The 18,649-nt window shown below is 50.6% G+C and overlaps 1 protein-coding gene across 1 annotated transcript in view; it reads right to left on the minus strand.

Annotated features, from left to right (window-relative positions):
- Positions 1-18,376, minus strand: part of CNIH3 (cornichon family AMPA receptor auxiliary protein 3) — a 443,940-nt gene extending 425,564 nt beyond the window's left edge. Inside the window, exon 1 of the mRNA XM_069236797.1 lies at positions 18,043-18,376. Coding sequence (XP_069092898.1) covers positions 18,043-18,255 — 213 coding nt within the window. The 5' untranslated portion in view covers positions 18,256-18,376. The remainder of the gene's footprint in view (positions 1-18,042) is intronic.
- Between the last annotated feature and the right edge of the window lie 273 nt (positions 18,377-18,649).

Below are 18,649 nucleotides of genomic sequence, written 5' to 3' on the forward strand. Positions count from 1 at the left end.
ATAGACTCCTTTTACATGAGGGTGAAAGAACTAGCCAGCACTTGCCAGTTCACTTACGAGAACGAGGAAATGAAGGGACAACTAATACAAGGCTGTGCCTCTGCAAAACTACAAGAAAGAATCCTGGAGGAGTCGGAAGATCACTGGCCGACATACTGACAATGGGGATAACAAAGGAACTGTCCAAGGCCCGAGCATCACATTTGGAGGCCGCGCTACATGCACAAGTGCAAGCAGAGCCTGTGAACTCAGTCACGTCAACAGCCAGCAAACCCAAGCCCAGAAGGTGCAACATCACACCCGGACATGTGGCTACTATGGAGGTCCTACTCACCGCCCTACAGAGTATAAGTCGCTGAGGGGTGCTGAGCCACTGAAGCTCTTGGCATAGTCACCTTCATGTTCGTAGTCTACGAAGAGTCCACAATAGAAATGTTAAAGGAACTCCTGGGCTTTTCTGATGGCATTGGCTGCCTGAAGGGAAAATAAATCAAATTACATATCGACAAAACCATTCAACCAGTATCCCTTTGCCATCACCACATCACATTCCATCTTAGGCCACAAATGGAGAAGAAATTCGACAACCTCAAAGCAGTTGGCATTATCGAAAGGGTGACCAGACCCACACTGTGGGTATCATCAATCGTTTTCGCCAGAAAACCCAAGCAGCCCGGAGAGATGAGGATCTGCATCGACATGAGGTTGCCCAATGCGGCTATTAGAAGAGAAAGACACCTCACCCCCACCATCGACGGCCTGATCAGCGAACTCAGTGGAGCCTGCTGGTTCTCAAAGCTAGATCTGAGGTCAGGATATAATCAGCTAGTTCTTGCAGAGGAGTCACGATATATAACAACATTCTCAACATATGTTGGACTGCGTCTATATCAGTGGCTGAATTTTGGAATCTCCAGCACCACAGAGGTGTTCCAAAATGTAATATACAAACTCCTAGTAGTCCTCCTCGGTGTCATAAATATTGGTGATGAAATTCTTGTACATGCCCACACCCTGCCACAACACGATGTTTATCTAAGAAAAGTCCTCCAACAGATCCGGGAATCAGGCCTAACCCTTCATCGCAGCAAATGCGAATTCCTCAAAAGGAAACTCCACTTCTTTAGTTACGTCTTCTCATTGGAAGGCGTTTGTTCCCAATCCAGCCAAAGTCCAAGATATCAAGAAAGCACCTCCCTCGACAACAGTTACAGAAGTCTGCAGTTTCCTGGGGATGGTCAACTACTGCGGCCAGTTTATCAAAGTTCTCACCCTACTGATGCAGCCTCTGATGGACTTTATAAAGCAGCAGAACCATGGAAGTGGGGGTCCGAGCAACACACTGCCTTTTGAGCCACTAGGGATGCACTGTTGGCCGACACGATCCTGAGGTACTTTCATCCTTCTAAAGACACCACCATAGCCATAGACGTGGGCCTGAGAGGGCTCATAGCCGTACTACTGCAACAGGAAAGTCAAGAGGCCTGGACCCCAGTTGCCTACACCAGTCGGTCCCTCACCCCAAATGAGCAGAGATACTCGCAAATAGAAAAAGAGGCCATCGCAATACTCTGGGTATGCAAGCACTTCTACCTCTACGTGTACAGGCACCCATTCACAGTTATGACGAATCACAAGCCCCTGATACCTCTTTTTAGAGGGACCGCATCAAAGTCACCCCCTCAAATTGAGAAGTGAATGCTCCAACTCCAGGAGTACAACTGCCATGTTGAATACCGTCCTGTGTCCAATAACCTGACGGACTGCCTCTTGCGACATGCAAGAACAGCCACCGAGGAACAAGAGGATGAAGCTCAAGAGAATGAAGCACAAGAGACTGAAGAGTACGTGAGGTATGTTGCAGAGCCATCTCAACCTCTTTCCATTTCCAAATAAAGACTTTGCCAAGTCACCTTGCAAGACGAGTGCCTCCACAAGGCATTAAGTGCCATCAGAAACAACCAATGGCTTATTCTTAAGAGGCAGTGGCCCTAGCTCAACCCGAATGCCAGGTGCATCATCGAAAGCCTACACTATGTCCGAAAAGAAATCACGACTGACCAAGGAGGATGCCTCCTCAGAGGACATCGTTTAGTTGCCCCTTCCAGCCTTGCAGATCAAGCCATCCAGCTAGCCTACGCTGGTCACCAAGGCATGGTAAAAACTAAGAACAGGCTACGAGCCAAAGTGTGGTTCCCTCTAGTGGACGAAGAGGTGGAAGCTCTCGTCAGATTGTGTGAGTGGTGCCAATTAGCAGGAAATCCCAGCCCTCCTGCTCCTGTTACAACTGAACGGGGCCACAGCTGCCGTGGGAGGTGGCAAGTCTTGATTTTGGAAGTCTCCGAGATGGCAGAGACACCTTAGTGCTAATTGATGACTACTCAAAATATCCAGATTTGGAAATCCTCCAGTCTCTAAGGCCGGTGAAGTGATCCTCAAGATCGAAAAGATTATAGCTACCCATGGTCTAATAAAAAAGCTGAGGACAGACAACAGACCACCGTTTCGGGGACAAGAGATGGTGTCCTACCTAACCTTGCTGGGAATCCTACACAAGAAGTTAACCCCCCACTAGCCCCAAGCAAATGGTGAGGTTGAGCGGTTCATGAGGACCCCCAACAAAGTCATCAGGATTGCCACTGCCTTCCACCAGCCTCCTGAACTTGCCATCTACTCATTCCTACCGAACTACCACCTAACCCCACACGCTACTACAGGACGCTCGCTAGACCATCTTTCTATGGGACGAACAGTACGAGACTCTATTCCACACCACCCGGACTGGAAGCTCTACTGAATCGATGACGAGCAAATCTATGAGAGGTGTAAAGCAACTAATGACCGAGCTAGCCATAGCAGAAATGCTAAGACATCAGATGTCTAAGTGGGCGACGGTGTGCTTACAAAATATCGAAACTCAGGAAGCAAGTTCAGGCTGCTGTTTGAGTCCCATCCCTGGACCATCGTGCAGCACCAAGGCACCTTGGTGGTCGCCCGACGGGGAACAGAGGGGATTGCCCGAAACATATCCACATTCAAACGCTAATTCCCCAGGGCCATCCAGTCAATTTCATCAACCAGAGATGAGCCCTCCCCAGAAGAGCCGAACTATCTCACAGGAGGCCATAGTCCATCCCTAACTCAGGCTGTCTTGCCTAGCCAGGTAACCACCCAAGCGCCTACCCAAGAGAGAGCTGACATTGAGCCACCTCGCCCCTAGGAAGAGCCAACCACAGATTGTGCCACCCACATTAGGTACAACTACGGCGCAGCCCCTTGCTGTCTGCCAAGTTGCAAGACTTTGTAGCCTGAGTCTGACAGAGCCCAAGTGCCCTTGCTTGAGAACTCGTCAATGTTGTCCCTTCGCTGAGTGACTGGATTCCATTTTGTTCCATGATTGTTGTTTGTTCAAATTTGTGGGGGAATGTAGCGTCCAGTGACTTAACTGGAGCACAGAGGCTACCATCAGGACTTAAGGGCGAGTGGTGCTGAAGGATGGATGACCCGTAGCCCCCAGTTGTTATGTAGTTTATTCTTAGCGACCACATGAGCGAGCAAATAAATGTGGGTGTGCCCGCTAGGCGTGGGCAGTCACAGTGTAGCGGGACCCACTTAGGCACACGCTGAACGTCTTACCAGGTGTCCTGTGTTTTTGTTGTTGGCGTGCGGCGTGCCGCGTGCCGCAGGCGCGAGCGCTAGCAGCACCTGCCCCAGCGATTCTACACGATACAAATTTTGTGTTTCCAGTCAGGCTGTGGCCTCAGTGCGTTGCGCACATTTATGTTAACTGACTGACCACCTACGGTGGGTGACGTCACGTGTAGAATGCAGTGAGGGAGTGTAAACGTGCTCTGTGCACGTGATAAAACAGATAATAAACAACTATGAACACAACGAAGAGAGGCAGGCAGAGTTTGTGCTCTGTGTGTCGGTGCAGTGCCGCGTGACCTGACGCCGTGCAGCCTTCACTGAGGCATTGCTTTCATGCCGGCTCCTCGGTTGATGCCCACCAGTAACCCCGCGACGAGTCATGTGGGGGCCCCACGGCAGCAACAAGCCACGGGAGGAGAAAACAAAGCACAGGAACCGGCGCCGCCAGGCGTGAACCGGTAACAGTGAAAGTCTGCTCCATTCTCCCAGCGCCTGAAATGTAGGTTCCTTTGGACATTTAACGCACAGAATTTATACGGGGCTTTGCAGCAGGATTCGGAGATGTTAGCCAGTGTCACGTGGCTTTGGCTGATAAGATCCTGCTAGGCGCGCGCACAGAAGGTCACTCCAGTGTTAGCGGAAAGCGCGTGCACAGGCAGACCGCCATGCAGGGCTTTAAGAGGGCCGGGTCGCACCCTCCCTTCATGTTCTTAACCTCAATGGCAAACTTTGATCGATTTCTACACAGAGCATGTAAAGACTGTTCAGGTCATCCATGTCAGCTATTTAGTTCCCACTTATATTTTTCATATTCCCTCAGTCTATGGCGCCTAAAGCGTTTTAACTATTTCTGTATTTTGTTCCTGTAGCGTATTACTCTGATGCAGCGCCTACTTTGATATTAGTCACCTCCAGGTGTTTATATAAGGGCACGATTGAGAGCTTTAAAGTTCAGGCTGAAGGCAGTGCGAGTTTCTGTTTGCCTGTCAGTGGGTCAAAAGGATGTTCAGAATACATGATCATCCAATCCTTGGCCTCTCTGCAGAGCGCACAGAGCAATGTTCGTGTATTCCAGCTTTGAGTCTCTGCGGGCCTGTGTGGGGGTGGCACACAGTTGTCAAATTACCAAGAAGAAGGTAAAAGAATATTCTGCGCTGACAAGTGCGGGTGGGTGCGGGTGTGTTTGGGTGGTAAAGTGGAAAAGATGTGGGGAGTGCATTTAGGAACGAGTGAAGAGAAGGTTCTGAAGAGGAAAGCCCTGGGGTGTAAGACATGCAGATGGAAGAGATCTGGAGACCAAAAGGGTGCACATGTCTAACAGAGTGAACATAAGAGGAGTGAGTGCGACACGCTGAAGACTACCACCCCTTCCACAGGCCTGAGTAATGTTTATTAACACCTTCATAATTTGAGTCTTGAAACAGTTCCAATACTAATTATTTACATCATCATTGTTGTTGCTCATTTATATTAAACTTCTAACAACCACTAACAAAGCCAATAGTCCTGGCTGGTTTTAGGTGTGTCAGTTGATGGGTTCTGTATCTGGCTGCAATAACAAAAAGCTCACAGAGGAACCAAAATATCAGTCAGGTGGCACACTATGGGAATCCCAGAAATGTAGTTAATGTGTTTAAGCCGCACCCTTAACTACAAAGGCCACATCCCTTTTAGAGATCCCCGTCACACCCACAATGTTTTCATCCCACTTAAAGCTCTGCAGCAAGGTACAACCAGGACTATTTCATCAGCGAGTGTGCTCCATTCCATGGCCCAGTGACATGTGGCTTGACTTATAGATCAAAAGTTCACAGACAATCTTTTTTTTTCAGCATTGTCGAAATAACATTAACAACTGTTATTTACAGTGCTTAGAAATGGCAAACTTGTTGATCTAGGTGATACATTGAAATAAGGTAATGATAATTTAGGAAAGTTCCCGCAGATATAACTTTAAGATGGCTACGTTAGAAGTTGCTGAACTGACTACATGGACTGCACGTATATGGGTATTTGTATGGCACAAACCTGTCCAGGAGCAAAGGAGGGCTGTGGGGGGGCTAGAGGCCAAGTCAGCGATCAATGATACCTAACAGAGTGACGAGAAGGAGGGGAGGCCGCTGTCCTAATTAAAGGTAGAGGAACGTTCACTGGGGTCAAGACGTGGTGTTTTTTGATGAGATGAGCCCCCCCAAACAACTTCACCAAAAAAAATTAAATACAGGTCCACTCAAGACCATTATTTCCATATTCATTTAACACACTGATGACACACATTTGTGCTCGTATTAGGCTCTTTTTCCCCGGTTGTAAATAAATGAGCTTTGCAGTCTAATAGTCCCCTCTCTCAACAGGAATGTGTGGCAATACCTTTCCTCCATTGTCAGTAAAAGGCTTGATCAATTGTTTTAACTCCAGTATCAGTAAAAGCCTGGGGCAATACCTTTAACTCAACTGCCAGCAAAAACCTGGGGCAATATGTTCTCTCCACGCGCACTAAAAGCCAGAGCAGCATGAGGAATCCGTGTCAATAAAAGGCTGAGGCAATGGGTACAATGCAGATCAATACGAGGCTGAGGCAATGGGTACAATGCAGATCAATACGAGGCTGAGGCAATGGGTACAATGCAGATCAATACGAGGCTGAGGCAATGGGTACAATGCAGATCAATACGAGGCTGAGGCAATGGGTACAATGCAGATCAATACGAGGCTGAGGCAATGGGCACAATGCAGATCAATACGAGGCTGAGGCAATGGGTACACTGCAGATCAATACGAGGCTGAGGCAATGGACACAATGCAGATCAATACGAGGCTGAGGCAATGGGTACAATGCAGATCAATACGAGGCTGAGGCAATGGGCACAATGCAGATCAATAAAAGGCTGAGGCAATGGGCACAATGCAGATCAATACGAGGCTGAGGCAATGGGCACAATGCAGATCAATACGAGGCTGAGGCAATGGGCACAATGCAGATCAATACGAGGCTGAGGCAATGGGTACAATGCAGATCAATACGAGGCTGAGGCAATGGGCACAATGCAGATCAATACGAGGCTGAGGCAATGGGCACAATGCAGATCAATACGAGGCTGAGGCAATGGGCACAATGCAGATCAATACGAGGCTGAGGCAATGGGCACAATGCAGATCAATACGAGGCTGAGGCAATGGGCACAATGCAGATCAATACGAGGCTGAGGCAATGGGTACAATGCAGATCAATACGAGGCTGAGGCAATGGGCACAATGCAGATCAATACGAGGCTGAGGCAATGGGCACAATGCAGATCAATACGAGGCTGAGGCAATGGGCACAATGCAGATCAATACGAGGCTGAGGCAATGGGCACAATTCAGATCAATACGAGGCTGAGGCAATGGGCACAATGCAGATCAATACGAGGCTGAGGCAATGGGCACAATGCAGATCAATACGAGGCTGAGGCAATGGGTACAATGCAGATCAATACGAGGCTGAGGCAATGGGCACAATGCAGATCAATACGAGGCTGAGGCAATGGGCACAATGCAGATCAATACGAGGCTGAGGCAATGGGTACAATGCAGATCAATACGAGGCTGAGGCAATGGGTACAATGCAGATCAATACGAGGCTGAGGCAGTACGTTCAATCCAAGTCAATAAAAGGTGGGACGATGCGTTCCTTCCAAGGCAATAAAAGGTCGAGGCAGTGGGCACAATTCAGATCAATAAAAGGCTGAGGCAATGGGTACAATCAATATTATTAAAAGGCCGAGGCAATAGGTACATTCATCTCAATAGAAGGCTGAAGCAATGGGTACAATCCGTGTCAATAGAAGGCTGAGGCAATGGGTACAATCCGTGTCGAAAAAAGGCTGACACAATAAGTTTGCAACTACTGTGAGAAAAAGTCTGAGGGCATGCAGTCTAATATAAGACTGAGTCAGTTACCTCAGTTGTCAGTAAAAGGCTGGACAATATCTCCGGATTTGTAAAAAGATGCTGCTTCCGCGATGGTAGGAAAGTGGCCGCCCCTTCCCACTCCACTCAGGTCCTCCTACAGTGTGTGTGGGGTAATCTTTGTTGTTCCAATAGTATCTCATTTACTTCCCCGGACTGTGAGGGAAATATCAATCAGGCTTATTTATCCGGGCATTGCAGAACCTTGGCCCCAGGATAGGCAGAGTGAGTTTACAGAAAACATTTCTAGTGCAGCGGAGCACCGGAAACAAGTAGTGCTGTACCAAGGATATTATTGTGTGAATGGGGGCCGGGAGGTAAACATAATGTGACAGGGATATAGATTTGGAGTTGTAATAGCCAGCATTTACCCTTTTTGTCACACACATGCACAGTTCATACGTACATATGATGCAAAGGGAGATACAGTGATTTGACCAGAACACCAGGGCCTCCTTTAGATACTGGCAGATGGGTTACTCCATCACAACAGAGACAGATATCCAGTCCGCAAAAATCTAAATCCCATAAGAAATAATGTAATTTAGATGTCGGTGGATGGTATATTGGTCACTGTTGTGACAGAGCAACCTTTCGGCCAATATCTAAATCAGGCCCTGAGTCACTTGCTACAGCAGGGATTAGAATGCCTGCTTTTAAGATGGAGGGTGATCAGCTTTCACCCGGACCCTGCTGGAGCACAAGGGAATCCTGGCGCTGTATGAATCACTAAGGATTCATTGTGTGCCTCTCACTTTCTTCAGCATCATGAAGTCGGCCCATCCCACAATCTGTCGAACAAGTGCCTGGGATCTATTTCAAGAAATGATCCCAGGGCAGCTACATCAGCCAGGCACATGCATTTTACATTATACTCCAAATTATATAGCTTTCTGAAATTATTAGTTTTGCTTATTGTACGATTTATATCTACTCCCTTTTGTTTACTTAGGATAACCGGCTGAGTGGTGTCACTCTCAAAGGTGACTTTAAGGTGAAAGGTCATGTGATGTGAGCTCCTGTGATGGCATCGGGGTGTTAAAGAGTGTGTGGTGTGACTAGTACATTATGTAGGAATAGTTTTACTGCAGAAATCTACACATTAATGTCTAGATTTACTAACACTTTCCTCCATGTTTACATTACTTTTGTAATGCAAAGCCAATGCAGACTGTTGTGGGTGGTATTTACGTTCCAACACAAATCAGGACTTGCATTGGAAAGTTGGCCAAAGTAACACAAAGTAGCACTAGGCACTACTTTGCGGCAAGGGGGCGTTCCATGGGTGGTACACGGGCGTTCCCATGCAACCAGCCTTGGGGGTCAGACGCAAATCCTTAGCTACCAACATTAGCAGACGGGGAATTGCACAAAAAGCTTAGCCTCCTCAAAGCAGGCATAACCGTGCAGCACGGTTTAAAGTTTTCAAGTAGGTTTTAGAACTCTCCATTATTACTCCGACTTTGCCAGTGTGTTGCACTGTACAGCAAACATGCAAAGTGAAAAACATAGTAAAGCATAGTTATTATACAGGAAGGGACCCGTTCCAGTACAAAACCTGTGCTTGATAGAACTCACACACCCTTGCAATATGGTTCAAGGGCATGTGGGGTGGCAATTGGAAGCCTAAAGTGCGTCATCATTGGGAAGGAGGAAAACAGCGCCAAATCTTACTAGATATGGCGCTATTCTGTTTTCTCCTTTTCACAGAGTGCAGCACAGCAACTTCCTTTGCTGATCTGTGTTGGGTGAAAAGTTAGGAAATGTTCCCTGAGTGTACATAGGTAGCAGCAGACAGGCAGTTCCAGAGGCAGAGCCATGAACAGGGGTTCAATGAAAGGCAGCCTTTAAATCAGCTTTTACAGACTCCAACCCCACACAAAATGGCAACAAGCAATACAGTAACAGTAGAGCTATTTTGTTTTTATTTGTAGGTCCCAAAAAGACTATTTTAAATAGTTTAGGAGGTTAAGGAACATGCTGCAGAGATCCAAGTTGCAGCAAATAACACAGGTAACATATCTCAGGCGGTTAAAGCAGTCCCTGAAGGGATTTGTGTGGAAGCTTCACTCACCGGTTTCGCTCTTTAAATCGTTCATCGGATGAAAGTTTATGTGACCTACATCCTTATTTATCCTGCAGGTCACAAATTACAATCAGGTACAATCAATAAGTCATGCACCAATACAAAAATCTGCTTGTGAGCTGCTAATCAAACTTTGTGATTGCTCCCAAGTGTTAATAAAATGTTGAGTTATTTAAGGTTGATAAAATGGGTTCATTTGGATTGGGTTATATAAATAAACAAAAGAACACACACACACATATATATATATAATATATATATATATATATATATATATATATATATCCTACCACATTTACCGGCTGTGGTGGTGGGACCCAAGGGTGGTGGGTGTCCGCATTACAGGTAGACCTGGGGCACAGGCGCTATCTGGCCTCCCTCTAGAAATGTTAGTGACGCCTTAGAGGGGGCTGTGGTTCTTACTTCCCTTCAAGCGCAGCCCAGCAACACATCTCTTACATCCCTGACAAATGCCTCCTTGCTCTACACCAGAGGTCTTCAAACTGGGGGTGGAGCCCCCCTAGAGGGGCCTCAAGTGTCCCAGGAGGGGCGTCAGACTCTGGCCAAAAGAAGCATTATACAGATAACAGGCCTTTGTTTTTAACATGAGCATGTTACTGCGTTTTGAAAAAGGTAACAGTGCCTAACTGAAGTGTTTAAATAGGTCTAGACATATTTAAACATTGGCATCTTTATAAAATATTTGTGACAAATGTGAGTGTGTGTGTGTGTGTGTTCTGTCTCTGCCCCTGAATGTACAGCCAAGGTGGCAGTTGTGCTTCTGCTGACTTTCCACCCCTCCCAGATTACTCAATTTACAAAAGGATTTTGTGATTCTCCCAGTCCTTAATTTGTTTTAAAAAAAAGAAAGAGGTGCATTGCCCAGAGTTTTTCTTACGAGCCCGTCAGCAGTGCCGCTGAATACCGGGGCTGCCTAGTTTTGATGCCACCGCAGGGCTTTCTTACACCAACTTACACTTCCTGCCTCTTTATCTCAACTCTTGCAGGATCGTTTTCATTCCTGCGTTATCCCTTCAGCCCTTTTGCTATATCAGTCCCTTCATCATTCTTTCTAACTTCATGTCACTTTCTTCCTCAGTCCAGGCACACAAAAAACAAATGCTGGTGCCCCACCCATGCAACCACCGGCACAAATTAAGTACTGATTGTGATGTAAGAGTTTTATTGCTGGGCTGCGCTTAAAGGGAAGTAAGAACCACAGCCCCCTCTAAGGCGTCACTAACATTTCTAGAGGGAGACCAGATAGCGCCCGTGCCCCAGGTTCATATGTAATGACCCTCCCACCTTGGGTCCCACCACCACAGCCGGTGAATGTTCCAGGAGGTGGCAGAGAAAACCAAACGCACTGCATCTTGCCACGCACAAGAATTTGTTTATATACCTTTCGCTGCAAAGCAATGTTGTTTCATTAAAATATTTAAATTCGGCCTTGTATGTATCTGACCACACTATATAAACATACATAATGTAAAGCTATATACATAGATAGATAGATAGATAGATAGATAGATAGATAGATAGATAGATAGATAGATAGATAGATAGATAGATAGATCCTTTGTCAGTGGCCCAATCACTTTTATCTGTGGTCCAATGTGTGCCCCATAAAATCCACACCTAGAGACACCACTAACGGCTGTAGCACCAAGTGGCAAAGGGTACGGAGTGTCCACAAGTACTCTCAGTGACTCCTGGTGATAGCACACACTAACAGGACACAGTGAAGAAGATCCACTGGGACTGCCCAGACACCAGCATAAGAAGAGATCGCGGAACCGAAATCCAGCTGTTGCCGCTCTATGTCACCACTCTGACTCCTGCTTCCACCAGGCTTGTGGTGAAATGGCTCCGGTGTAGTCGACACATTGATATTCTTCGGGCACTTCTTTAATCTGATTTGATTATTCACCAGCTCAGAGTGCCCATGCTCACTATTATTGTGTGGTGGACACACCTGGTGTTTAAAGTGCACACACTGAGCCTGGAACAGGCTGGCCCCTTTTTTTGTCCACTTCCTGTCCCACCCCCGGAAGAGGTGTTTATTGAGGGCAAGGATTCCTCCCTGCTTGAAAAAACACTGTGGTTTACCCCAGCTCCCCCTCCCTAAAGTTCCTAAGTTCCTAACTCCTGAAACAGTGACCGAGTCAAGCCCTCTAACACAATCTGTTGCAGGTTCTGTGGGCCCCTCGCGCCCCCATTTCCCGCTCCCTCCCGCCTCCCGCCTCCCAGCTGCTCCTCCCTCCCCCCTCCCTTCTTAATGGCTGGCGCTGCGCGTCGCGAGTGAGCGAACTCTGACCTGTTTCAGGTCCTGAGCTCGCCCCCCACGACCGCAGCACCAACCTGCTGCCCTCTGCCTCTGTCCCACGAGCACGCTGCCGTTTGCGTGTTCGAGGCCCTCCTCCACCCGCAGGCATCCTCCTGCGCCTCATCCCTGGTGGCTAGTGGGCTCACTTGACCCGTGTGCCGCTTCCGCCGTCCTGTAAGTTGTTTTTTGGCTTTTTCGCTTTTTCAGCGCCTCGCCGCCGGCGCTTCTGCCCCCTTTGTGCCCCCCTGAATTGCTGTCTCCCCGATCGTGTATTGTGCCATTATTGTATTTCTGATTGTGTGCTTTTCTTACTGTAACTGCTTGTATTTTTGCTCGTTTTCAGTGTTTTTGCCCCTTGTGCGCTCCCCGTTCCCTGCCGCTGCCTCCCTGCGGCCCGCCCCCCTCGCGCCCCCATTTGCCGCTCCCTCCCGCCTCCTGCCTCCCAGCTGCTCCTCCCTCCCCCCTCCCTTCTTAATGGCTGGCGCTGTGCGTCGCGAGTGAGCGAACTCTGACCTGTTTCAGGTCCTGAGCTCGCCCCCCACGACCGCAGCACCAACCTGCTGCCCTCTGCCTCTGTCCCACGAGCACGCTGCCGTTTGCGTGTTCGAGGCCCTCCTCCACCCACAGGCATCCTCCTGCGCCTCATCCCTGGTGGCTAGTGGGCTCACTTGACCCGTGTGCCGCTTCCGCCGTCCTGTAAGTTGTTTTTTGGCTTTTTCGCTTTTTCAGCGCCTCGCCGCCGGCGCTTCTGCCCCCTTTGTGCCCCCCTGAATTGCTGTCTCCCCGATCGTGTATTGTGCCATTATTGTATTTCTGATTGTGTGCTTTTCTTACTGTAACTGCTTGTATTTTTGCTCGTTTTCAGTGTTTTTGCCCCTTGTGCGCTCCCCGTTCCCTGCCGCTGCCTCCCTGCGGCCCCGCCCCCCTCGCGCCCCCATTTGCCGCTCCCTCCCGCCTCCTGCCTCCCAGCTGCTCCTCCCTCCCCCCTCCCTTCTTAATGGCTGGCGCTGCGCGTCGCGAGTGAGCGAACTCTGACCTGTTTCAGGTCCTGAGCTCGCCCCCCACGACCGCAGCACCAACCTGCTGCCCTCTGCCTCTGTCCCACGAGCACGCTGCCGTTTGCGTGTTCGAGGCCCTCCTCCACCCGCAGGCATCCTCCTGCGCCTCATCCCTGGTGGCTAGTGGGCTCACTTGACCCGTGTGCCGCTTCCGCCGTCCTGTAAGTTGTTTTTTGGCTTTTTCGCTTTTTCAGCTCCTCGCCGCCGGCGCTTCTGCCCCCTTTGTGCCCCCCTGAATTGCTGTCTCCCCGATCGTGTATTGTGCCATTATTGTATTTCTGATTGTGTGCTTTTCTTACTGTAACTGCTTGTATTTTTGCTCGTTTTCAGTGTTTTTGCCCCTTGTGCGCTCCCCGTTCCCTGCCGCTGCCTCCCTGCGGCCCCGCCCCCCTCGCGCCCCCATTTGCCGCTCCCTCCCGCCTCCCGGCTGCTCCTCCCTCCCCCCTCCCTTCTTAATGGCTGGCGCTGCGCGTCGCGAGTGAGCGAACTCTGACCTGTTTCAGGTCCTGAGCTCGCCCCCCACGACCGCAGCACCAACCTGCTGCCCTCTGCCTCTGTCCCACGAGCACGCTGCCGTTTGCGTGTTCGAGGCCCTCCTCCACCCGCAGGCATCCTACTGCGCCTCATCCCTGGTGGCTAGTGGGCTCACTTGACCCGTGTGCCGCTTCCGCCGTCCTGTGAGTTGTTTTTTGGCTTTTTCGCTTTTTCAGCGCCTCGCCGCCGGCGCTTCTGCCCCCTTTGTGCCCCCCTGAATTGCTGTCTCCCCGATCGTGTATTGTGCCATTATTGTATTTCTGATTGTGTGCTTTTCTTACTGTAACTGCTTGTATTTTTGCTCGTTTTCAGTGTTTTTGCCCCTTGTGCGCTCCCCGTTCCCTGCCGCTGCCTCCCTGCGGCCCCGCCCCCCTCGCACCCCCATTTGCCGCTCCCTCCCGCCTCCCGCCTCCCAGCTGCTCCTCCCTCCCCCCTCTCCCCTCAGAGGCAAGCCCGTCTGCGCCCGTCCGCGCCTGGACCGTGCCCAGCGCCACCCCCCCTGGCCCCCGCGCCCCCCGTATCCGCTACTCATCCAACGAACTCCGCGGTCTCAACCCCGGCCCCTCCACTGAATGCTTCCGGGCGTCCCCGAAGCACACTAAAGGACCTTTTTCCTGCCGCACCTGCAACTTCTCCTGCATCAGAACGACTAATCCAACTACTAAAATATTCAACCCCAACCACCTGAACTGCATCCTCATCAACACCCGCTCTGCACGAAAACACGCCATCGAGCTCTGGGATTTGCTCGACACCACTGCTCCTGACGTGGCTTTCCTGACCGAAACCTGGTGGAACGACTCCTCGGCTCCGGACATCGCCATCGCCATACCGGACGGCTACAAAATCATCAGAAGAGATCGAACCAACGGAATCGGAGGCGGAATAGCCATCGCTCACAAAGCTACCCTCAAAATCCACACCCACTCGGACGACACCCTCAAGACAGCCGAACACCTCCACTTCCAGATCCACACGGACCCCAACACGACCCTCAGAGGAACCCTCATATACCGCCCTCCAGGACCAAGAGCCCCCTTCAGCGACACCATCGCCGACCTCGCAAGCACCCACGCCCTCGCCTCCACTGATTACATCCTCCTGGGAGATCTAAACTACCATCTGGAAAACGCCAACGACGCCAACACCGCATCACTGACCTCCAACCTCCTCAACCTCGGACTCCACCAGCTAGTCAACACTCCCACCCACATCGCCGGACACACCCTTGACCCCCTCTTCACCTCAAGCAACCACATCTCTTTCAGCCACACCTCCGAACTCCACTGGACCGACCATCACTGCGTCCATTTCACCTATAAGAAAATCACAGAGCAACACCGCATCCAGCTACCTCCTCACTGCCGCTGGGGCAAAGTCACCCAAGACCAACTGACCAGCACCCTCATCAACAACCCTCCACCCGACGCAACCGACCCGAGCACAGCCGCCATCAATCTCCATCAATGGATCCTCGACTGCGCCAACACCCTTGCCCCACTCAAGAAACCCACTGCAATCCAAGGAAAGAAAAAACCAGCCTGGTTCACAGACGATCTAACCACCTCCAAAAGCATCTGCCAGAAGCTCAAAAAGAAATGGATCCAAGAACACACACCCGACAACCTCGCCACCCTCAAAAACGCCAACCGTGAACACCACCAACGGATCCGCCTCGCCAAGCGCGCCCACTTCACCGAACGCATCAACAACAACGCCCACGACTGCAAAGAACTCTTCGGCATCGTGAAGGAACTCTCCAACCCAAAAGCCAACTCCAACGACATCCCGCCCTCCCAGAAACTCTGCGACGACCTCTCCACCTTCTTCCACCAGAAAATCGCCACCATCCACGACAGCTTCAACACCGGTCCACCGCCAGACCCCACCCCCGACGTCTCCTCCCACGACTGCCGCCTCACCGCCTGGACCCACGTGGATGATGCAGAAACCATAACAACCATGAACACCATCCACTCAGGCTCCCCTACGGACCCTTGCCCTCATCACGTATTCAACTCAGCCAACGCCACCATCGCCCCCGAACTCCGCAAGATCATCAACCTCTCCTTCACTTCCGCCACTTTCCTGGACAGCTGGAAACAGGCAGAAATCCAACCCCTCCTCAAGAAACCCAAAGCCGACCCCAACGATCTCAAAAACTTCCGTCCGATCTCTCGCCTCCCTTTTCCAGCTAAAGTCATCGAGAAGATCGGCAACACTCAACTCACCCACTTCCTCGAAGACAATTCCATCCTGGACCCCTCACAATCCGGATTCAGACGAAACCACAGCACTGAGACTGCTCTCCTCGCCGCCACAGATGACATCAGACATCAAATGGACAACGGCGAAACCTCAGCCCTCATCCTCCTCGACCTATCAGCCGCTTTTGACACAGTCTGCCACCGCACCCTACTGACCCGCCTCCAGGAAGCCGGCATCCAAGATAAAGCCCTCCACTGGATCTCATCCTTCCTGTCCGACAGAACTCAGAGAGTCCGTCTCTCCCCTTTCCGCTCCAAAGCGACCAACCTCATCTGCGGCGTCCCCCAAGGATCCTCCCTCAGCCCTACGTTGTTCAACGTCTACATGGCCCCCCTCGCTAAACTGGCCCGCCAACATCATCTCAGCATCATCTCCTACGCCGACGACACCCAGCTCGTCCTCTCCCTGACCAAAGACCCGCTCACCGCCAAAACAAACCTCCACGAGGGACTAAAAGCCATCGCCGATTGGATGAACAACAGTCGCCTGAAACTCAACTCCGACAAGACGGAAGTCCTCATCCTCGGGCGCACTCCCTCGGCCTGTTACGACTCATGGTGGCCCTCCGACCTCAGACCCCCGCCGACCCCTGCCAACCACGCAAGAAATCTCGGCTTCATCCTGGACTCCGCCCTCACCATGTCCAAACAGGTCAGCGCCGTCTCCTCCTCCTGTTTCAACATCCTTCGAATGCTCCGCAGAATCTTCAAGTGGATTCCAACAGAAACCAGAAAGACGGTGACCCAGGCCCTCGTCAGCAGCAGACTTGACTACGGCAACGCACTCTACACAGGCATCCCAACCAAAGACATCAAACGACTCCAACGTATCCAAAATGCCTCCGCCCGACTGATTCTCGACATACCCCGCCGATGTCACATCTCCCCTCACCTGAAGGAACTCCACTGGCTCCCGGTAGACAAGAGGATCACCTTCAAACTCCTCACCCACGCTCACAAGGCGCTTCACAACACCGGACCCTCCTACCTCAACACCAGACTTAACTTCTACACTCCAACACGTCAACTCCGATCCGCCAACCTCGCCCTCGCCATCGTACCCCGAATCCAGCGCAAGACCTCCGGCGGCAGATCCTTCTCCTTCCTCGCCGCCAAGACCTGGAACTCTCTCCCCACACCTCTACGCCAGACCCAGGACCTCCTCGCATTCAGAAGGCTCCTCAAGACCTGGCTCTTCAACCGCTAAACAGCAGCGCTCCACGCCCCCCCCCCTCCCCCCAGCGCCTCGAAACCCTGACGGGTACATAGCGCGCTTTATAAATATTGTGATTGATTGATTGATTGATTGAGTCACAAAAGCACTTATGAGTATGGGACGCACTACAGCAGGAGTACTCTTTTACGTACTCTTACATGCCCACTGGGCCTGAAATGTCCAACTTCCAATAAGTAGAAGTGCAAACAGGGAGCAGTCTTTTCCCTTTGTACTAATTGCATGTGAATATTCATTACCATTTTATCCTCATTTTAGGATGTTTTGGGGCCAATTCACAAAGAAGCACTAATAGCACGAGGTATATGTTGCTGCCTTGTTTCTGCTTATGTTTCATAAAAAAAATATTATCTCCATAATAGCAAAAAAAATGCATAAATTCAGTCAAGCTCAGTAAGGAGGCTTCAAAAAAGGACAAGAGAATTACCCCGTTAACTTCACCCATTCGAATAGAAACAGTCCACTATCTTCGCGTTGCCATTATCTTGGCTTACTTGCTGGATCTGAGAATAAACATGACATTAATAACAGCTGAAATGTCAGGGCAAGCTTTATCTTGTAACAGGTCCGTCAAAGTTTGTAAAGAAAGCATTTGGGACGGGTCTGCACAGACAGTGCAAGGACCGACCGATGCTTAATTATAAACACCGCGGGATGCCGAGAACCAGTCGGCCTTTCCTGTGAGCGATGCAATCACACGCCCTCGTCGCCACTGTAGTGTTTTAAGTCAACTAGTTGCAAATAAAGTACAATACAGCTGTAAATATGAACTAAAAAAGCAAAACATATAAACATGTAAGTCCAAGTGAAAAGGTAGCATTAGTGGCACGTGCAAGACATCCCTGGTGTCGCGAGCTCTCCACAAACCACAACGGTGCAATGACATGTCACCAGGTGCCTCCATAGGAGCCCTCCGACCCATGGCTGGTACTCACGTGCCAGATGGCGAAGAAGATGAGGGCGGCGCACAGCACCAGGGACAGCATGTAACAGAAAGCAGCGAAGGTGAAAGCCATGGGGGGCGAGAGGCCCCCGGGAGGACCCCTCACACAGTCACGACTCCCAGAAAGGCCACCCCTCCGAGGATGGAGCAGGTGCAGCCGGCACCTCCACGGCCCTCTCTTCCCAATAGGCTGAGCAAGGTACATTCAAATCCCGGAGGTGAACTGCGGAAAGCGCCTCCTGCCACCCTGGCTCCAAGCGGCAGTGGCTGAAACTTGGAAGGATGCGCCCGAGCTCCTCGCAGAGCCGCGAGACCCGTCAACTTTTACTTGAGCACAGAGAGCAGCGCTGGACCAGTGATGGAGCGGTGCGGGCGCCCCCTAGCGTCAACATATGGGCAGGCAGCGGGCATGTGCTGGTACCTACATATTTTTTCAGCTCCGCTCTTGCGTCTTTCGGGAAAAACAGGGGTCCAATTTTTGACATTACCGCAACCAGCCTAATATATCGCCCACAAAAAGCACTAGCGGAAGGAGCGCCGCAATCCACACATACAGCGCCGCTTTGCTTTTTTTTAAATATATTAATTTTATATCTGTT

This window comes from Pleurodeles waltl, chromosome 5, assembly GCF_031143425.1.
Source record: "Pleurodeles waltl isolate 20211129_DDA chromosome 5, aPleWal1.hap1.20221129, whole genome shotgun sequence".
Classification (NCBI taxonomy): domain Eukaryota; kingdom Metazoa; phylum Chordata; class Amphibia; order Caudata; family Salamandridae; genus Pleurodeles; species Pleurodeles waltl.